This window comes from Falco cherrug, chromosome 7 (genome assembly GCF_023634085.1).
Source record: "Falco cherrug isolate bFalChe1 chromosome 7, bFalChe1.pri, whole genome shotgun sequence".
Taxonomy (NCBI): domain Eukaryota; kingdom Metazoa; phylum Chordata; class Aves; order Falconiformes; family Falconidae; genus Falco; species Falco cherrug.
In genome coordinates, this window is record NC_073703.1 from 14700284 (window position 1) to 14722885 (window position 22602).

Genomic DNA, 22602 nt, shown 5'->3' on the forward strand with positions numbered 1-22602 from the left:
AAGGTCTTTCCCGAGGGTACCAGCAGATGGCGCACTACTCCCAGCTTTAATAAAAGGAGCTGTGTGCTGAGTACAACCGTCGGGACTTCGGTATGTCAAAGAAATAGATTTTTCTCGCAAATTTTTAAAGTATCTTATTAGTAAGTTAAAAAAAGACACGTCTTAATTTTTTCTAAGGATAACACAGGGGATTAAACTTTATCATGGATGCAATAAAGAAATGCACAAATTAGCACAGGTTTGCTAATCAACTACCGGGAAGGACTTAAGATGCGTTTTAAAGGCAGGTACAGGTACATATCACGGAATACACACTCAAATGCCTCCCTCCAGTTCCAAGTATATAATAAAACATTATGTGAGTGGAAATCAGGTGTGGTGACAGGTATCTGAAATGTAATTAGAACAAATACTATCCATTAATCTAAACAATGTAAGTTGTCATGCAGGCGCTTTATTTCTATGAAAGTAAGTATTGGTTCTTTGGGGTGCTGAATTAATGTTTCCAGGATGACATATGCTTCCATCAGAAACATCCCTGACTGTCTGCTTTTTTATAAAGATCTGATGACACTTTCAATCAAAAACATATGCTGAGGGAAGCAATTTTGTTTCAAAATCGGCAGATAATACAATTATAAATGTAGAATATCATTGTATTTACCCTGCTGCAACTGCTAGTATAATGTATTTTGATCTAGTTAAAGAGGCTTCACAGAGAGAAAAATACAGATGACAAGAAGCTGAAGAACTCAGAACCACAACTTCCTTCCAGTAAAGCCTTCTTTCATTTCTTCAAGCTCTTAAGCAATTCTGTATTTTCTAAGCTGCTGCAAAGGACACACACCTTGAACTGGAAACGAACATTGCCCAACCAGTGACACACACTGGTTGCTTTCTGCTTAGGTAATTGCTTTAAATATAACCTAGATTGAACAAATTATGATGGTTTTTCAGGCAGCCTAGCTGCTTGGACTTGCCACAGAGCAAAGGCCAAGGCATATCACAGAAAATTTTGAAGTGAGCAACTCCCTGCGTATCAGAAGTTAAAGGGCCATGTGCAGTAAGCTGTAAATGAAGGTATGTTTCTGATACGCTCACTTGTAGATAACTATGCAAGATAGCACATTATGTTAGATCTATTAACTGTCTTTGTAAAGCAGCAATAAAAGCAGAATATTATTCTTCCACACTCAGACTAACTATATTTGAGGTTGCTCTGGAGGAAGGATTGAGGTAGTCCTTAATTTTAGCTGTCAGAGCTAAAGAGAAGCAGCTCACAGAGCAGAAGCAGTAACAAAATTAAATCCTACTAACAGGCCCACCAACTGCTATGGCTAAGTAAGGGTATTAATACTGCAGGTTTTGTTTTGGTTTTTCCTTTGCCTTTTTTTTTTTTTTTTTTTTTTTAAGAGTTCATACTTTGTGGATGATACCAGGTGTGTTTGTGTACAAAAGAGGCAGGAGGGAAGAAAAACAGATAAAGCCAGATCATGTGGGTACTGCAGATAGCAACTGCAAAATATTAGAATCCATTGCATTACCATGCAGCTAACTATGGAGCACAGTAATATTTCTGGACCAAATTGTGGTGGTCACAAACAAAGTCAATATGGATTGCAGCATTAGTTCATCTGTTGTGCAGTTCAACCAGGATGTCTGATAACTGGTTTCACAATCTTGCTCTTAAGGTACGTTTTACCTTTCTAGCCCACAGCGCACGCATTCATTACTGATGCTAAAGGAAAAAAGAAAATTATTGGAGTGTTGCCTCCATCTCCCTTCTTTGCTGGGTTGTTATATTGTCTTTTATCTGTTTAGTGAAGAAAAGTCCAATAAGCAAAAATGTTCTCTTAGCTTCTGATTTTTGTAACTCTGATTACACATTACTTCAACAAATGCTCACCTCCAGCTACAGTAATAGCTTTGTGCTTTAGTGTTTCTTATTGAGGAATGCATGACACATCTGTGGCACAGCCAAACAAACAACTGTGAGGATTTCTAAAAATACAGAAGGTCAGACACTTTGGTTCTTTATTGAGTGAATTCATCTATGACTTCAGTGGCAATTTTGTTTATTTAAAGCACTCGCCCGCAGAGGGTCTGTATCTTTGTCCTTTACATCTACCAAGAAGTGATACACTGAACACATACCACAAAAAGAAATTTCCATGCATCAACCTGTTTTGCATACTACAAAAGCTTCCTCTTTGAACTAATACACATACAGGAACTTGAGCAAAGACATGCCTGATTCTTAGATGTGTTTATTTCTCTTAAGAGGTGAGAAAATTTTCAAAAAACATGTACTGTACATATACACAACCACTACAAGTTTTGTTATATTAATTCCATGCCTCCCTGAAATCAGTATGAAAACATTCCCATAACTTCAAACTTCCAATTTTATTTTTTTTTTACATTTACTTTGTACCACATGGTCTTGTAACATTAAAATTGTGGCTATGAGTTTGGCAATGAGGAAATGAACAGAACTGCAAGTCATTGTGACTAGGAGTCTGCCGTGTTTTGGTGCTTTTGGGAGTAAGGTGGATACTGCAGTCTTTGAGCCAAATTCTGTTTCCTGATCATAGCATGTTTCATTCAAAGCACTTCACAAGAGGAAAAATTAACACAGTAAAGGCAGCATAATGCTAACATATCATTTAATACTGCTAACAATAGTAATTTAAAAAAATATTCAGGCTTTACTAAATTACAATACAAGTCATACAGCAGGAGATGCATCATTCAATTAAACTTTCTTAACAGCTTTAATAGAAAAACAGCTTTCCCTTTGTTTTGATGTAGTGAATCAGTGATTTATTACAAGTAAATGACTTTGCTTTTCTTTGGCAAACTGATAAGATTTTCCTGTTACTACCAGGGATTACAACTAATCTGTATTTTCTGTATTTACTTCCTTGTTCATGCAGCAACATCATCAAGTCTCATAAAAAGTGGTGTTTATTAGTTACCTGCCTACTGCAAACACATTTACTTCAATTAAAGAAATGACACACAACAGGAAATCTCAAGAGTGAGAAAGTTTTGCTAAAGCTGAAAGCTTAAACACATATATTCCCACTTCAGAAGTTTTTCAAACTTGTGTGGCTTTCTGACCTCTCAGCTAATCTGTTTGCATCCACAGCTAGTCCCATTTGCCCTCTATACTCTTAACACAATGTAATAGTGTTGAAATAAACTGTGTCTGTTAATACAGCATGTTGACCCTACATTAATTTTGCAATTAAAAATCCACATATTCTACAATACTGAAACAGGAAGACAAAGAACCCAGCTTTTCACAAACGCTGCGCTGTTAGCAATCCGTGTAACAACCCAGCAGGAGATAAGGTGGGTGTTCCTTGCTTGCACCTCACAACATGCCATCAGTTCTTTCCAAAGATGAAATACAGTTCTGTGCAAAAGGCCAATGAAGCACTCAAGCCCACAGTCACTACCAGTCCACCAGATCTACCAGAATGGATTTGTCTCATACTAAATACCATACAAAAAAGTAAAACGATAGAAAGTTGCTTGAAAACCAAAGAGTTCTAAGAACAGCTGTAACCATAAAGTAGGATGGCTGGCAGCTCTGCCTTGTCTCAATCATGTTCCTCCAGGCAATGCTGGCTGGATTGCTGCAGAGCTCTGGTCCCCAAGGTTTATTTTTGGTGCTGTAGCTTATTAACTTTTCCTCCTGAGTCTGTAGATCCTCAGTTTGCCACCATCTGTAACAAACAGTGTCTGAGCAGAATTCCTGCTCACTTCAGTGGGGAATTCTACCTTAAAAATCAATTGCTGTGATAAAGTCATAAGTTTAAGAGCTACGATCTCCTGTTTCCTGCTTCAGCTTCAGTACTGACTTGGGGTCAGTGAAGTCAGAAGTCTGGCTGAGTGAGGGCTAAGTGAGTTTGAACGTAAAGAATTTATGTTTTCCAATTTACACAAAATGAAAAAGAAAGTACACAAATTAAAAGGCTGCTTCACAGCTGTTGCCTGGGCTGCCACTATCACGGTCTGCAAGGCTACCGGAATCCTGGTGATTCATAGTGTTTAGGATTAGAAACTGCCATACCACTTCAAGTTTGGATTTCTAGAACATGAACAAGTTATTCTGCCATTTTCTTGTAAGGAAACAGCCAGATGAATCAGAATTCAGTAACAGAACTGCGCTTACTCAAAGCAAGAGGTACTTTGATAGAAATGGGTAAGGAACAGTAAGTCTCCCATAGTATTATGAGCAGACATGGCCTTTATTTTTCTGCAGTAGCATGATTAAGGGACAGCTTTCAGTGGAGTGGACCCTACCTATCAACACAACATTAATAAGTTAACAAATGTGAAGAAAAACTGCAAACGTTTTTATGCACGTATATTGAAAGACAATGCATGCATGCTTATATGTATGACCTGAATTTCTATTTAATTTTTTTCAAAATGGAAAGACAATTCTTAAGTATTTGCTACTATTTATGCATTACTGAAAATCTACAGACTTCTGCTTGAAGAGCTTACAGACCATGCATCTTACTGTCATTAGTAATGCTCCTCTTACTGTTTTTGTTTCAAATATCCCTATGGTGCTTTTATTACAGTATCATCAGCATAAATAAAGCAGAACAGAACCAGGGAGAGGGAGAAGGAACTTACAAGCAGGGCCCTTTTTGCTTAATTTCCAAGTTTAAACCACCAGCCTAATTATAGTCTGATGTACTCATTTTACATGTGTAACTTCCTAGAACACACTGCAGATGTACTAATAAAGAGTAGTAACGGTAGAAATAAAGTAGGCCAAGAAAATGTTAAGTTTTTATGATGTGTTTGTTTTGGTGGGTGAGACAGAAAGGCAGAGATTTGGCAAGAAGGAAAGATGTGTCAGCAAGGGAATGACAGAAGGAGTCGCAGTAGAAAATAGGGAGGAGGGTGTGGAGGGCCGGCAGCGAGTAATACCAGCCTAGCATAACCCGGATCCAGGGTTTCATGTTGGAGAGACTGATTTTTCTACTGCTTGACAGCTGGTAAAACCGGAAGCACATTTACCTGAATTTTAACAGACAAGCGCAAGCATGTTTTAAACCTTATAGAAACAAGGTCACAAAGACAATTAGCTTTTTCTTAAAATATGTTGCACCGTGAAGCCTGAATTATTTATACCGAACACTTTTTAGGGAAAATTACACGTGGTCAAATCTTGGCCAAGCACAGCAGCAACGGTACGGTCACCCAGGACGGGCGCACACCTCCAAGCCCAGCCTCAAGGCTGAACTGTGGCGGGAGGCCCAGCACCACAGGGGCCGGACTCTGGCCCTTGCTGTCACCGCCGCTGTGCCCTGCCGCTTCACCGGGCACCACAAACCCTGCCCGCCGCAGCTGGGACACCAGCCGGGATGCCACCAGCACCCCAGGGAGCGCAGGCAGGCCGAGGGGCAGGGTCCTGCTCTGAGCAGGGGGTGCCCAGCACCACCGCAGCGGGAGGGCCGCGGCCCCAGCACCTGCCTCACGCATTGGGCTGAACCTTGGAAAGCTTAAATGAAGAGAAAAACTAAACCCACATCAAACCATGCCGAACTTTTTTTGTGCACGCTCCCACTGCTAACGTTTTGTTTTGTTTTGGGTTGTTGTTTTTTTTTAATTACTTTTCTAGACTGGCTGCATCAGCCAGCACACGGCCTGTATCCTGAAGTCGGGACAAACGATTCCCAGGACTGTCACCAACACAGCCCCGCGCCAGTTAAAGCTCTGCCACCCCCTGCCGCCCCACTTACGGTTTTCTTACAGCTCTGTTGTTTGTGGCAGAGACAAGCCCTGCGCCTCGCACGGCGCCTCGCACCTCGGCAGTATGCGGCCTCACGGGGCTCTGCTCCCCCAAGCACGCACCGGGCGCCCGGGCACGGCACCGGGGCAGGGCGGGGGGGTCGCTCTGCCTGTCCCTGGCGCCCGGCCAGAGCCGGCCCCGCCGCCCGCGGCACCCACCGGGTCACCGGGCCGTCCCACGAAGCCTGCGGTGCCCAGCGGGGCTCGCCCTGCCCGGCTCCCGGGGCGAGAGGCCTCCGTCTCCGCGCAGCGGCGCCCCGGGGGAAGATGGAGGCGCCGGGGAAGCCCCCGGCCCTGGGCGGGCGCGGTCTCCGGGCCGGCACAGCCCTTCGCTGGCCTGGCTGTGACAGGCCCCGGGCCGTCTGGTCGTGCGAGGGGCCCTGGGGGCACAGCGTGTGCCCCTGCGGGCGGGCACTGCGGCCCCGCGGGCAGCTCTGCCCCGAGGGTGAATGTAAGAAGCTGAAGGAGGGCAGGTTTCGATCAGATCTGGGGGAGAAATTCCGCACCGCAGGGGCAATGAGGCGCTGGCCCAGGCTGCCCAGATCAGCTGTGGATGCCCCATCCCTGGCCGTGCCCAAGGCTAGGGTGGACGGGGCTGGGAGCACCCTGGGCTGGTGGGAGGGGTCCCTGCCCGTGGTGGGGGGTTGGAACTAGATGGTCTTTAAGGTCCCTTCCAACCCAACCCATTCTATGAACAAGGTTGTCTAAAAGCTGGTTAAATCAAAAGCCTTTGGCCATCAGGCCAAGACACAGCACAGCAGGGCTGGCAGAGCCCCCTGGAGTGTGCCCCGGCGGCAGTGATCCTTGCCCAGGGCGGGTGCCCGGGAAGGGCTCTGCACCAGGTGGCCGTGCACTCTTTGGACCTCCTCTGAGGGCTGCAATTAAGTTTTATGATGGGAGATAGCTTTCAGCAAACAACGTGCCCGCTCTCTGTTCACATCAGCGCCTGCAGGTCAATAGTTACTCAGCCCAGCTGCAGTGCCCTGCACCTACTTCCTTGCCAACACTTTTTGTATTTCCATTTCAGTTACACCTTTAGGTGATCTCCTTAGCTTGTGCGCTCCCCGTACGGCTGCGATGTGCTGCACCTCAAAGACTTTGGCCAGTGAATCAGAACCGTGCTGAACAGCATGGTCATGTTTGTTTAATCCGAAAGCTTTTTTGGGAAGCATCCAGCACCAAGTATCAGCCAGATCCAGTGAATCGTTCCCATTACTCGTGTTTGTTTTCCACAGCTAGTCCCAGGGACAACAACCCTCTGCACCGAGACAGATGACAACTGCACGATGAACAATTTCCTTTACTGACTGCATCAAGCATCCCTGCAAGTTACTATTTTCTACAGAAACCACAGGTGCCGGTGAAGTAACTAGACTAACACTTAGTAACTATACTATAGCATCTTGTGGCAGAGAAATGCAGAGGTAGGGGACATCAGACAGAGAAATGCTGACACCAGGGCTATCATGCAAAGAAAACCAAATGAAAAAATCAGCAGAGCTCTTGGATAAACCATGACGACACCACATCTACAGTTCAGGCCTTTAAATACTATCGTAATAACAAAAATTAGTAATTAAAGAAGTAATCTTCTACTGTTCTGCCAGAAAGCTATTTACAAATTACTTAACAGCCACCTGCAGTGAGAAAAGCATGATGATGATTTATTTCTAATTGTGATTAGAACCATTAAAAAACATTTCCAATGGTTTCTAATCTGTATTTGAAAATCTAACAAACCAGTAAGCATTTTAATTAAACCCTGTAATTAATAGGAAATTGTTGGAAGTGATACAGTTCCATGGAAAAGTACTACACAGGGTGAGCAATGATAGCGATTGTTTAAAAAACCCCCAACAAAACAACAAAACCCCCAAGAACAGAATGCAGTAGGAGACAAAATGGAGACAACAGAATGGAGAGAAGGAAGAAAGTTGTTAAATTATTTCAATGGCCGCTAAATGATCCATGGAACAAAAAGTCACAGGTTTGCATAAGACGGGACATGGAAATCTTACCGTTCTCATAAAAGTTAGCTCATAAAATTCAGCCCATTACATTTTTAATGTCTTAACTCTGATGTTTGTAGTACAAGGAGTTAAATTTGTGTATTACTTTATAGATTTATGTCAAGTAGTTGGAGGTGGGGAGATACAGTAATCGCTCTTGGTGTGCTCTACTTACAAGAAAAAAACTCCTTATCTATGCAGGAGACAATATTTTTTAGGGACAGCCTGAGAACACACAAACTTGTCCCAAGAACTTTCACAATAATCTCCATCTTTCTGAAGTGCAGAAAAAATTTTTGATTTCTCACATTATGTGAAAACTCTCCCCACAGATCTCTATTAAAAATAAAAAGAAAAAAAGAAGGAAGAGCAGCTAACAAAGCAAAACATTCTATTACCTTTGCTATTATGCTTCAGGACAAGATGAAAGAAGCAACAACCCATGACTGATGGCAGTCACACTGCTTAATGCACTACTGGAAGACACCACTGAAAAGTAGTTAAGTACAAAAACCACATGAAAATGACTTACACTTATTTCCCCAACATTGACAGATACTTAAGTCATAGTATTTACAGACCATATAAGGGATTTAGTGAAGAACAAACTCATTTAATTCATGCATCAGCTCAGAGCACAGCACTTTGTTCTATTTGATACAGTCCCGTAAAAATACAGACATACAGAATATATACTTTTTAACAGAAATTACAGAAAATATTTTGAAATAATCTCTATTAAAATACTTCAAACTTGTATTCCTCAGAGGACTAGATTTTTAAACTTGTATTCCTCAGAGGACTAGATTTTTGTGGTTATATGCTGTCCAATCATCTTGTAATGTCATTCCTTAAAATGAAAGCTAAGAAAATATTCTGAAGCCCTGTAGTTTCTCTTGATCTAAAACATAAATGCTGCTGAGTCATGCTTACTTGATAAACAGATATTTATGCTGCACCTGCACACAAGTATGTGACAACACTTCAGCCTTTACTTTTTCTCAGCAGAAATAAGTCTGAAGAAAACCTAAAGTTATGAAGCCAAACTACCTTAAAATTCAGAAGACAGCTTTACTAACTTCAGTTTTGTCTTTCTTGCAGCAGAGTGACCTAAAGCACTTCCCTATTACTCACTCATGGGGACTTTTTTCCAAGTAGCAGTTGTTTCGCTTTTGCTTTCTTTCTCACAGAAAGTAATATATATATTCTGAACATCCCCTGTAAAAGAAACTGTGTAACATACTGCAAAACTGCTTGGAAGGGAACACATACAGAAAATATCCACAGAAGAACTGTTCTACCACTGGATGCATATATTGTCTCATTAATTTACTGGGGGTCTGCCCATCACACTCCTTCCCCGGCCAACCCATAACAGACAGATGCTTAAAGAGGAACTGTCTCTTCATAGAATCTTTCCTAATTTTAACGTTACTTTCTCTTTGTTAAGGCAGATGTCCTTAATAGCACGTATCTAGAAATGTTTAAAAATATTAATTGTGCCATACATTTGAGCTTGCACATGGGCTACCTTGCATGAAAAGAAGAAATTAACATTATGTAATTAGTTTTGGATAATGCAAGTTTCCTATGACATTCTAAGTTTAAAACACGAACAATATTTAAATACAACAGAAATTATCTCATTTCCAATTCCCTTTTAGCCATGCTTCATTCTTGTGTTCTAATCCTGCAGTCTCAAATACACCCTTAAGTAACCCACTGGACTCCTCAGTGCGTTCAGGCAAGTGCATGTGTAAACTTTAGTTTTAGCAGTAGAAAATTAATTTTTACTTAAACTGTCATCATATCCAACATAGAAAACTAATGGAAGTATACTTTTATGCTCACTTATGTTGTCATACAGACATCCTCTGACTATGATGACTTTTTGGTCTGCATACAGCATTGAAATACAATACAGAGCAGAAGCAGACCAGCAATCCCAATTTAGAAGGGCATTTAGGTAATCTCCATTTATGGAATTTACATGGAGTGTTGTGAAAATTTTAAATATATTTTATTAAAAATATATAAAGTTACAAAATTAATGTTTTTTGAGAAAACAAAACGCGACAAAAAGTGTGAAAATGTGAGGGCTTTTTCCATCTATAATTACCATCTGAATATTCAACATTTGACATCAAATGCCTACTGAAAACTGATTATTTGAGACAAATTTTTGGACTATGTGGATGTTGTATGCCAACTTCTAGAGCAACATGAAACTCCTCATCCAGAGTCCAAAAAATGTAGGGAGACCCTAAAAATGTAGCAGAAGCATTTCCGCACACTGATTTCAGTAGTCAAGTTTGTGCAGAAGTGATTCCACTAGATTCGTAGGGTACCTTTTTGAGGCAACAGAAACTTGTCACTTCATAAGCTTTCTGACATGTTCCAGCTCTTCTATCGGTTCCCATTTCTGATGGATTGTTAATAGCTGGAAGAAATTAAACAGAAAATACAAAAGAAATTAGCAAAAACTGAGCATTTGATCCACTCTCCCCATCCCATCCCGTATCAACTTATGGTTGAAGAAGGATTTCTAGTAGCTTTAAATTTTCATTTCAGAAGTAAGCAAAAATAACAACTGATAACATAGTTAATCATTTGTTGAACAAAATCACTTAGATATTAAATAAATAATAATGCCAAATAATTTTATTTTTCCTTATCCTAGATGCTTTAGTAAACTAGGATTATTTTTTTTCAGGCTGCAGTACTCAAAACCATTCTTAGTCCATTTTATCATTCAGGAACAAGGCAAGGGTAAACAGCATTTCCACTGTTACCAATGGAATTGAGTAAATGGATGTTGGGGGCAGCATATCAACCAGAAATACACCATAAATTCAGGTTCAGACCTAGAATGTAACAGCTGAATCCCCATCATTACGTAACACAGGGAAGATACATATGTCACAAATTAAGCGGTTAGTTCCACTTTTAAATACGTCAGCTTTACATTTCTTTCCTCATTAATATTTTGGTAGCTGTTACGCCTTTAAATAAAGTTATTAATTGTGTTGGAGATATATGCTATTTATACCGACTATATTATTTGTACAAATTACCTTCTGAGGCTTGGTAGGATTGACCGTTTCCCATGGTTCTGGATTGCCACTCTTGTTAATGCTTTAAGAGAAGACAAAGCAAAGCAGGCATTGTGTTTTGGGGTGCGACCTTGCACATGTTTTTCTTATATGAGCAGTCTATTGTTGGTAAAACTATTCATGTAAGCAGTTCCCTCAAATACAGGTTGACAGATTTGGGCATTTCCTTTTAAAATTCTGCGTAGGAATCAATGATGCCTTGCTTTATTTGAGGCTTCCAAAGCACCAAACAAGCCAGCATTGTTCAAGTATACATAACGTGTTACCGTACGGGAAGTAAGCTGTAACATCAGAACTGAATAAAGCCACAGAAAAAGTAAGGGGATTCTTACCCTGACAGCTAAAATACCCATTCCAATAACTTTAAATAAAAAAAAATAATCCCCAAAGCTTAAACAGCGTAGGACTTAGCTCCAATTATTAGCCAAGCCATTAAAATACTAAGCTATTCTAAGTTCATATTTTCAAATGCTGTTCTTTATATACAAGGCAACAGCCTGTCTGCAACACATCTGCATGTCATTTACCTATCTGAATATTCGAAATTCTTCCTAAGAACATGTAAAAATCTATTATATCTAAAGCAAAGAAAAAATACAGTTAGCAAGTCAAAAGTTTGGAAATAATTTGGACTATGCTCCAAACCAATTAATTTCTCCAGTATTTACAAACTGCAGGTATCTTAGGCATTAGTAGTACTCTGGAACATCCACATGGAGGTGGTTGTTTTTTTCTGGGGTGCAAACACAATGGTCAAATACCTCCATGAGCAAAAAAAGCTTTGGGTAAACGCCGAGCAGCGTGTCTTTTGCTTACATCACATCGGATTTGCTGAATAGCGAGTAGACAGAGAAAGAGAGCGCCCCGACTGCCGCGAAGGACACCACTCCAACCAGGGGGATGAGCTGAAAGACACAGAACAGGAGCTGAGCTGGTACCCGGCTGCAGAGCCCCCCCGGGGCCGCGGGGGTGACAGGGCACCGAGGCGCGGGCACCTGCGGCGGCATCACCTCTGCCGCGGCTCACGCCACCGCGGGTCCCTGCGCGGATGTCCCCTTCCCACTGCCACCACTCCCTCCCCAACGAGCCCGCTAGGAAGTGGCGACCCCCTCGCCCAAGGGGGCGACCCCAACACCAGCGCCTCTGGCCAACTCACTTCTTTCTTGGCTTTCAGGATCTGGAAGAAGCTCGCGTGCATCCTGCGGAGGCTGCGGACCTGGAACAAACGGTTCTAGCCCAGGACCGGGACCGGGCGGGCGGCGTTCCCTGGCGGGGCAGGACGGGCAGCGCTGCGGACGGCCACCGGCCACTGCCCTCCCCACCTTATATGCGCCCCGCGGCGGCCGTAGGCGCTGCCTGCTCCCCTGCTGGCGTAGGCGGCGCGCCCGCCCCTGCCCCCGGCCCGCGCCCGCCCGGCAGGGCGCCCCCCAGCGGCCGCCTCGGGGAGCCGCCCGCGGGCCAGCAGCGCCCCCTTGCGGCCAGCGCCGGGCAAGCGCCGGGGAGTGCCCGGCGAGCGGCCGGGCTCGGCGGCTGGTGCGCGCTGCCCGCAGCTCCTCCGCTCTCCGTTACTGCGGGACGCGGACCTCGCTCCTCAGCTCCTCCTTCGTCCCCTTGCTTGTCCCCTTCTCCAGGTATACCGCGGCACAGGCGAGCCCTGGCCCACCTCTTTCAGAGCTCAGCAAGGGGCGTCTAGTGGCCCAAACAGGTCGCCCGATGGCACTCGGGTTCCCTCCGCCCTACGGTGTTACACAGCTCCTATCGCTTCCCGATAGCCCCGTCAGAAAAACTCCTACCTGGGGCAGGCTGGAGGTACGTGGTGCCAGCAGGCTGCATGTTGGCCATCAACAACGATGCCCAACTACGCAATGGGGGACCCTGGAGCATCACAGCTGGGTTCTGCCCCGTTCTCCTCTTTGCCGTTCCTCTAACAGTTACCTCTGCCTTTGCAATCCCTGCCTGTCTGTTTCTCCCTTTCCCTCTCGCCCCCCACGGCAGCAGGGAGAGGAAGGAGAAGGTTCCCCTGACTCGGTTGCCTCCCTGTAGCAAGGGACAGACACACACACCAGGGCACCGTTAGCTCGGGTGGTCCTAGGGGGTGAGTACAGAAGGGGAGCAGCATTATCTCTGAAACAACGAACTGACAGTATTTTGCTGTCCCAACACCTTTCAGGTCTGGTAATTTTCAAGCAACACTCTCAAACACTGGAAAGCAAAACAGGGAGTTACCGTGAGGTTTTTCGTAGTTTATCTCCAGCTTTTCTCTGCTGAGAAACCTTTGGGCAAGTTCACTGGCACTGGCCTACCCGTTGCCAGCAATAAAGCAGCAGGACAGTCCTTCCTTAGGAAATGGTGATCAAAGCCACCAAGCTGTAGGACAGTCATTTATGTGTGTCCTAAGTTACAACGGCTTCTACTACTCCCCTTTACCCTGCGCAGTTGCTAACTGCCTTGTAACTTCCTTTTGTGATCCACCTCCCTGTAAACCACACTGCAGCACAGGCCTTAGCACCCCTGTTATGAGAAAGAAATAGTCATTAATGGGTTTATAACTGAAGAACCTCAGCTGAAATTAGAAACTATCTTTGACAGTAGAGTTACTCAGTTCACAAGCATCTTCATGGGGAAAAAGAATAACTAAAAACTTCCTACCTTGGTAAGTTAAAATGCACACTTACATGTAGTAACAATTTCCTTTGACGTATCTGTGTATTTTAGAAGATGACCTTCAGAAATATATTGACAAAGAACTGTGGGGTGGGGAAAAGAATTCTGCAGAAACTGTTATAAAGCAAACTCCCTTCTCTAAAGAAGAAATTAGACTTCCTTAGTATTTTCTTATTTAGTCCAAATGCTTGTACAGTAAGCATTAACATCTAAAATTACTCCAAAAAAAATCAGACTCCCAAACTTACAAGGTATTAAGCACTGACCACCTTTTCACTGCCTCTGTATTTTAGAAGCTGCTTCTAAGAAAGCCTGTAGACATACATGTAAAACCTTACGTTTTATATACTATGAGACTTACTTCCTTCTATTTAACATTCTAAAAGCTTCTCTTTTTTTAAAATATTCACTGTCTTTTGGAGATTTCACAATACATTTTAAATTAAATATTCTTATCATGCCAGTGTTTGTACCGAAAAGTAGGGAATCTACAGTAAAGCTAAGCTGTTCCACAGTGCTTTATCCAAGTATCTCAGTTACTTGTTTCATCAGATGCAAACCTAGCCAAAACAAACAAGATTTGAATTTATTCTCCATTATTGAAATCACAGATTTTTCACAAGTGAAGTTTTACTGTATTTCATATACACTGCAAACTATAGTAAGTACAGTATTAAAAAGCAGGAAACATGTAAACTGTTGCAAAATCTTTGTAATGTATTTAAAAATACCTATGCTACATCACTCCTTTTTGATTCCAGAGGCTAATTCTTGATTATAAAATTTTTCATAAAATTCCAAGTCTTTTATGTTTAAGGATGGTTTTACAGTCTTCCGTGATTTTACGAAATGCTCATGTTTTACAGCAGTTGCTTCAAGTCCATTCTCTTGCAATGCCAATAAAGCAGCCTTTAAAAGAAAAAAAACAACACACCAAAACCAGAACAAAAACAACTTGAAGTGCTTATCATGTTTTAAGCTGCAAAGAAGTTATTATAAGTATTCTAAAGTACTTTACATGAAACAAAATTTTAGGTAAAGCACATGAATACAGCATTGTATAATTTACAGTTATTTAACAATAGATAATTGAGTAAGATGAGTGTAACTTTTTCATTTGCTTTTTTGTATGGGTTAAACAATATATCCTTGATCACATATATTTGGATTTTCTTCTCTCTTAGTCTTCTCTCTTTTACATAATTTATCTCAAATACTTAAGATTTCTCCTCTCAGTTTTTTTCTCTCTAGGCTTGAGAGCACATGCCAATTTCAGCTAAAGATGCTGCAGTTGCTTGCAAAGCACAGAATACCATTTATCTGGATGTGAGCCTGAGTTAGAAAGGGCCACATGAAACAAAGGGTAGTACAGTTCCTTAAGTTCAAGTCAATGATCACAGAAAGTATTTATTCTTATCTGGCCTCTTTATTTAAAGAGTTAACCCTTGTTCAGTTCTTCTGTTTTACTCAATTATCTTTATTTTTCATTAGAAACTGTGAAAGAAACCATATTACAGATGGCTTGGTAACATCTATGAGTTAGCTCTCTTTTTTTCATTGAAGGGTTTCATTTACAGTTTATTTCACAGATTAACTGTGAATATTTCTTACCTCCTTGCACAAATTTTCAATATCTGCTCCAGAGAACAGGTCTGTCATGGCTGCCACATCTTGTAATGACACATCATTATCTAATGGCATTTTTTCTGTGCAGATTTTCAAAATGGAAAGCCTTCCCTGTGAGTTGGTGCATATTATACAAGAAAAAGAAGCCAAACAAACCAATAATTAATTCCTCTCCAAAGCAGTACCACATTTTAAATTAGAACTAAGGAAAATCCCCAAAAGTACCAAAACCAAACTGACATGTTTTTGGTGAAAGAGTGAATACAATGCTATTAATGGACATGATACTTATATGGTTCTATTCAAGTCTGTTATTTGCAGTTACTCATTACTTCATGAAAACATAATATTTTAGACTGAAGAGTTCATATTTGGCCTGCTTTGGGTCAACTCCTTTTTTTTCAGGAAGCTCAGAGCAAGTGGCTACGCTACTCTTGGGAACAGGGCACAAGAATGATTTGAAGCAAGAATAGACACCTTGTTACAATACTTCCTAAACTGCAGCTTGATGTTGTACAGAATTATTCCAGATTTTGGCTGTTTTCTATTTGCAACAGTGTAACTACACACACCAGTTAAAATGTTACTGGTGTTTAAATTACAGATGTAATTATTCCCTTTTAAACTTCTCCTTTATACCTTGAGTTTAGTGACTGATCTTCAGTGAATCATCCATCAACTGTTAAATACATTATTAGGAATATGCCACCTTTGCTCTTAAAGTATGCTGGCAATTAATATCTCTCCATTTAAAGTCACATATGATTTTGTAATACATCACCTTCAGATCTGGAGGTGGAATATAGATCACTTTGTCTAGCCTTCCAGGACGCAGTAAGGCATCATCCAACATATCTGGTCTATTTGTTGCAGCAACTACCATGAAATCTTTGTTCAAAGTTTCCTGAAACTCTAGCTGAGTAAGAGATGATATAAACAAATTAGTGCAACATGGTTAAGATATTAATCATCTTTAGATAACATCTAACTACCCATGAGAAAAGGGGAAGAGCAAAAAGGTGATGTATCTTTTCATGCCGTTATTTTCCTTTCAATATTAATATTTTTTATTGAGGTAAAAAAATCTGGTGCAGGCCAGATTAGAGGACAAGGAAGAAGTAGAGTTAGTATCTGCCTTGATGATAAACACAGACTTCTCTTTGGCCAGACTGTAAGACCTTTTATATGCAAAAATTCAGTATCCTACAATTCTGAAACCATTTCCTTTCTATTTTCCCCCAAAGATTATCATGTTACAAAGACAGAAATTTAAATATAGAAAAGCTAGATATTAAATGTCATGAACACTGAAAAGCCCAGCTGCAACTTTTTTGTTTAAAAAAAGTAACTGATCATAACTGTACTGTTTTTGTATAAAGTACGTACGAGAAAACACTGCAAATAAAGCACTTTAAAAAGTAAGTTCAGGAAGGAACCTGTATAATAGTAAAAATTAGCACAATTCATCTAAAAAATTACCTTTGTGTCAAGCAAGAGGATTCTTGTGACAGAAGATGAACACCAGCTAGTAATGCTCATTAGCCTGCGTGGGTATTGCATTCAAAAAAGTCTCATTGAGGAACAGTGTATATAAGAACATTAGCAGCCTATATACAGTATTTTCTAGAAAACAGAAATCATGACAGAGTAGAAGATCTTGCATATTTTTAAGCTTGAGATAAGAATAAAAAGTGTGAATGCAACAACTAAAATTTCTGGAACAATTGGATAGAATTTATCGTTCTTCCTATATGGAAGAGGGGACATAAATACCTTTCTTTCCTCATCGCTTTGTTCTTGACATTGACCCTCAAGCTGTAGTTTGCTTCCTCTTCTTTCTGTGACTTTCAGTCCAATACCATCCAACTCATTGAGAAGAACAGAAAGAACCCGCTCTGAGACACCATGGCCAGTTCTGCAGTGTGACCGAGATCCCACGATAGAATCAATCTCATCTAGGAATACTATTGCTGGAGTATTTGCTCTTGCTTGGCGAAAAACCTTTTTTATAAAAAAAAAATATTAATAATGTAAAAATGTTAATGCATATATTCTATCAAGTAAGGTGAAGATACCTATCTACATATGCTCTGTATTTTACTCACTTAACTTTAAAGATACATTAATACAGATTCAAAAGACCTGTTCTGGCTTATGTTTACTATAGGCTAATTCTACTTCTTATTTAAATTCTTAACTGAAAACAAAAGGGTAGAACTACTTTCAAAGTTTAAAATTGGAATAATTTTAGGGCTAGATTCTCAGTTTATATAAATGCAAACCTGTAAACCATTTCTATTTAATAATCAGATGACAGCTTTAACTATCATTTTTTCAAAAAGAAAATGTAGGCCTAGCTAACATTTTACAAATATCAAGCAAAAATACACTATAGACCTTACACAAATTAAGAACTGTACCTGAGCCAGTATCTTCTCTGAATCTCCAACATAAGGTGAGAAAAGGTCAGCACCACTTACAGAGAGAAAGGAACAGTGACAGCTTGTGGCCACAGCCTTCACCAGCGTGGTTTTGGCACACCCTGATGGCCCATAGAGAAGAATACCCTTTGGATGAGACAGGCCCATCCTAGCAAACGCCTGAGGAAATTTCATAGGCCACTCAATACTCTGTCAATACATAAAAAAGGGATGAAACTCTTCGTTAGTAATAAAACTAGAGTTCATAGGCAGTCAATAAAATTGCTGAGCACATAATTTCCTCTCCTTGGTATAAACACTCATTTCAAATCAGAGAATCCTAATTTGGTTCTTCATATAATGCTCCCCGCTTCCTAAAGTTTCCTTTCCATCTCAAATGGAAAAAAAGGCAGTACTTGAAAGATGACACGCATGAGCCACCTCCGGCTGCAAATTCAGGAATGGACAAATTATCTGGCTGCAAGTTAAGTGTTTTTCAACTACTAAAAAGCATGCTTATTTCCCATGATATTACACTTGGTGGTGATACCTTGTGACTGGAAGAATTCTCACTCATACACATTGTAATAAGTTATTACACTATAAGGAAAGATGTTTAAGATGCAATTTATAATCAGGTAATTTGCAAGAAAATTCATTTCCATATTGTAACATACAGAATACCTCTGAGGACATGGTTATTTGAAACCAGCTGTTTATCTAAATTTGTTTTATATGTTACCTGTTTTAACTTTAATTTCACATCTTCGAGACCGCCAATCTGCTCCCACGTGACAGGTTTACACTCTGTTAGTCCAACTGCACTTCGAAAAGAGGACGGTTGAATTTTTTTAAAAGCTTCTTGGAAATTTGCCATATTAACCACAGTTTCAGTCAAATCCTGAAGAAACCCAGATAAAGCTTATTAACAATATTTTTATGTACTAACTTAGAACGCTGCATTAGTGTGCAAAATACTTCACAAAAGGCGAAATGCAACTAATAAAGAAGCAAATTCCTGCCCTAACAAGCTTAAACACTGTCAATGCAAAGATGTAACACAAACAGAGATTAATATTTTAGAGAAAACTGCTGTTTTTCCCCCTAAATTATGGTTCCATTAGACAGTGATCTGCTAAATGAAATGGTTGCTAGTTTCAGGGTTACCACACACACCGAATCCTAAAATCTCTTGAATACAAATAAAAATATTCTAACATCCATTTTCACTACATACTGGAGAAAGTAAGGCTTTCTCAAATAGGCTATAAAATACAATTAAACTACAGATGCAGTAACAGAACTAAGGTGTATTTTACAAAGGCACTTCCCGTTCTCAAGGGAAATAGGCTGCCTACTTATTATTTTCATTTGTCCATCTATTTCTTTCTGGGATACCAGGCTTAAATTATTTTGTTTATCATATTCAATATTTGTAAGGTATCTGGAGGAGATGGAAGTTCTAGAAACATCACGCTCTCTTTTTCTATCCCTGAGTGAATACAGAGGGTTCTATTATTCTTGGAGATGCTCTGACTCTGGAAATTTTGCAAATACGGCTTCAAATTTCTGCTCGGCCGTTCCAGATGAAAAACCACAGCAAACATATCTCACAATTCTTGTAAAAGTCAGAATATTAAGTCAGAATATTAAGAAATAGCTATTCTAGCCATGGAATTAGAGAATTGCCAAGAAGTTTAACTTCTGCACACTGGGCAGTTGTATACCTTGTGTCTAAAACAAGGTTATATCCAGCCATACAACCCAAATGATAATAGTTATTATCACTAGCAGTTATCTATTTACCTGTCAACCTAAACTTTAATTTGAAGTTATTATTAAAAAAGTAAAATTTTAAATTGTTGATAGCTTCAGACGAAAGCTTTTGTGGACACTAGAGTTTAGTTTGCCAAAAAAGATGAGAATCTCCGTTTTGCACAATCCTAAAAAGATAAGGACAAGGATAAAAACTCGCAGCAAAGTTTTTCACCCAGAAAGGAGAAAACAGTCTTTGCAGGTGGAGAACTGAAAGGCCTAACAAAATGGCATATTTACAATTGTAACACACCTGGTGTTTTTCAGTATTTTATTGTGACTTCTTCAGTATGTTGAGCTCTTCAAGTAAAGCCATGTATTAATGAAGAAAGGGTAGTACATATATTAATGACATTTATCTTGACTAATTTGCAGCCATACCGAAGAGCTGTGGAACACAGCCTGCATAGCAGCTTCTCTGCAGAGTGCTGTCAGGTCAGCTCCAACATACCCAGTTGTCATTTCTGCCAGTTTAACCAAATCAACGTCTGTAGACACCGGCATACTAGATGTAAGCAACTGCAGGATGGATCTTCTTTGCGTAAGTGTTGGGGTCCCAATAACAACCTACACCAAATATAATAAACAAAAATTTAAAGCGGATATTTTGCTATATTCCTCTTATTTTATAAGCCTATGCAAGCAACTTTGTCTCTGCTTTATACTGCTTACTGAAGATTCATACATACTTACACTGCACCTAACGACTTTTACAAGAAAGTATTACCAGCAATACACAAATGACAAATATTTTAAATACCCTTCATTTACACTCAACTGTCCAAGTGAGCAGTGTTTGTATAAACAGTTGTTCATAACACACTGTCGGCTAGTGTCCAGCAAGTCCTGTTTTAAGGCAAACTTAACATAACACTTGCATCTCAAGGACTGAATTAGATTCATCCAATAGAAAAAATTAATCAGATAAACATTCATACATTATTAAAAACCTGGTAAAATACTGCCAGAAAATGTATCTCAACAATCTATAAATCGTAGAAAATAAAGCAAATTGTAATTGTGAAAGCATTAAAGGAATTAAAGACTAAAATGGATGACTCTGGAGTGCATTTAGCCAGGAAAATAAACAATACAAGTAAAAAGCATTTTTGCATTGCATAACTAGATGTGTTCCTCCTTCTGACCATTTGGCTAACAGAAGTTTTCCAGAATAGACCTAGCCTCTGTTACTGAAATCTGAAGTTTTGAGACAACAGGTTACTATTTTCTCTGTCACAATAAACTTTTACAGAAAGATTATCAATAAGTTATATGAAATTATTGTAAGTCTGTAATACTAAATATCTGTAAGCAAAAAAACCCCCTCAAGAACAGGTCCATATCTTTATGATAAAGAAGCACAAAGACTCTTATCCATTTTCAAGTATTTGAAGCTCTTGTTTTCCACAGGAAAACGTGTTCCCTACCTTACCCAAGCTGCAGCAAACTAAAGAAACAAGACATGTGTCAAGCCTGTAGAGCCCCACTATGAAACATGAGTAGTAGACATAAAAAAAAAAGAATTACTTTATTAACTGCCCCCTGCTCCACCTCAACAACGAAAGAAAAAAAGAGAGCATATCAGCAACAAGGTTTCTCACCTCTCTGTCAAATCTGCCAGGTCTTCTCAGCGCCGGGTCTAAGGCATCAGGCCTGTTTGTTGCTGCGATGACGACCATCTTACCTTCACTGCCTACACCATCCAGCAGCGTCAGCAACTGAGCGACCACGCGATCCTCGGGAGCATTGCTCGAGCTTCCTCGCCTCGGGCAGATGGAGTCAACTTCGTCGATGAAGAGAACAGTTGGGCCTTCGTGTGACATCTCTCTGCCCTTTTCAAAGACTCTTCGCAAATTCTCTTCACCTTCTCCTGGCCTGGAGCCGTAGAGGGCCGGGCCATTGATGCAAACCAGATACACTCCCAGTTCTTTTGCCACTGCCTTTACCATGAGGGTTTTCCCTACGCCTGGGGGCCCTATTAGCAGCACTCCGTTGGGGACAGAAAGCCCTAGCTTCTTAAAAGTCTTTGGAAAGCGGAAAGGCAGCTCTATCATTTCTTTCAAAGACTTCCCCACGTCATCCAGCCCTGCAATGGAAACTTTAGCAGTGTCTTCTGATAAATGTCTGTACCACTCAAGAGTGACCACCTCCTTGATTTTTATGCTTGTTTGGGAGGTTACCAGGCCAGCTTCATCCATCAAAGGCTCTGCAGACAGGATTTCAATATACACCACGGGATTTTCGAGATTTGGGGCAACAGTAACAACATAAAGAGGTGAAACATAAACATTTCTTAGCAGTTCTCTGATCGTCTCCTGCAACACTGCTCTGGGAATCGACTTCTTCAGCACGGAGCTCCTGAGGACCACTTTCACAGCCGCCTTTTCCAGCCGGCGACAGACCAGCGGCCTCAGCTGGCCCAGGCTCAGACTCAGGCCCCTGAGGTCCCCGGCGGCCACCCCCGCCGTGCTGCAGGCCAGGTCCACCTGCAGGTACCCGTCCGCCAAATCGTGCCTGGGCCAGGCCGTGCACAGGCAGCAGCCGGTGGGCAGCGCCACCCGCAGCGGGGCGCCCAGCCCGGCACCCAGGGAGGAGAGGGCGGCAGGGCCCATCCTGCACCTCTGGGTGCCTTCATCGCCCGGGTCCAGCGGCAGCAGCTTTAAGACTGCCGCCTCCATCGCGGACCTGCGCGGCGCTCCCTCCGCCGGAGAGTGCGGCGGCTCCACCCCGCTCCGCTGTGCGCGGCCCCGGGCAGCCCCTTACTCACCGCGCCGCGCCCCCCGCGCTCCGCCAGCCCCGGCCCCCTCGCCGGGCCGGGTCGGGCCGGGCCGCTCCCGCGCTGCGCCGCGCTGACAGGCGGCCCTGGCGCCCCCCGCGCGTGCGCCACAGTGGAGCACGCGCGCTCGGCGGGGCGGGACGGGGCGGGGCGGGGCCTTCCCTTCCCTCACGCTCCCGCCTCAGCGCCGGTGAGGGCGTCCCTGTCCGAGCGGCTGTCAGGCGGCGGTCCGTGCGGCGAGCTCGCCGCTACCCAGCTGTAAGCTCGCTCTCTCGACTTCTTCTGCCCTCTTCAACAGACGGAATGGATTCACCCCTTTCTTCGTTACCACTCGGGCTGTTCTCCATAGAGCTGGGCTT

The 22602-nt window shown here is 41.7% G+C and overlaps 2 protein-coding genes across 4 annotated transcripts; both read right to left on the bottom strand.

The window, feature by feature from the left end:
- Positions 1–2251: 2251 nt before the first annotated feature.
- Positions 2252–12325, bottom strand: C7H15orf48 (chromosome 7 C15orf48 homolog). Of its 3 annotated transcripts, none has more exons than XM_055715605.1 (5): positions 12099–12325; positions 11759–11847; positions 10904–10964; positions 10178–10269; positions 2252–3734 (listed from the first exon to the last, which is right to left on the bottom strand). In XM_055715605.1, exons 1-4 carry the CDS (start codon positions 12138–12140, stop codon positions 10201–10203), a joined length of 261 nt encoding a protein of 86 aa, XP_055571580.1. In that variant the 5' UTR covers positions 12141–12325; the 3' UTR covers positions 2252–3734; positions 10178–10200. The 3 variants fall into 3 exon arrangements, with proteins under 3 accessions (XP_055571580.1, XP_055571578.1, XP_005436326.1); XM_055715603.1 differs by lacking the exon at positions 2252–3734 and adding an exon at positions 7459–8318; XM_005436269.3 differs by lacking the exon at positions 2252–3734 and having other exon boundaries at positions 8422–10269; positions 12099–12322.
- A 1842-nt stretch (positions 12326–14167) lies between these two features.
- Positions 14168–22335, bottom strand: AFG2B (AFG2 AAA ATPase homolog B). The gene is made up of 8 exons (XM_014277559.3): positions 21069–22335; positions 19849–20034; positions 18395–18553; positions 17653–17862; positions 17006–17233; positions 16014–16148; positions 15218–15343; positions 14168–14515 (listed from the first exon to the last, which is right to left on the bottom strand). Exons 1-8 carry the CDS (start codon positions 22143–22145, stop codon positions 14348–14350), a joined length of 2289 nt encoding a protein of 762 aa, XP_014133034.1. The 5' UTR covers positions 22146–22335; the 3' UTR covers positions 14168–14347.
- Positions 22336–22602: the final 267 nt, after the last annotated feature.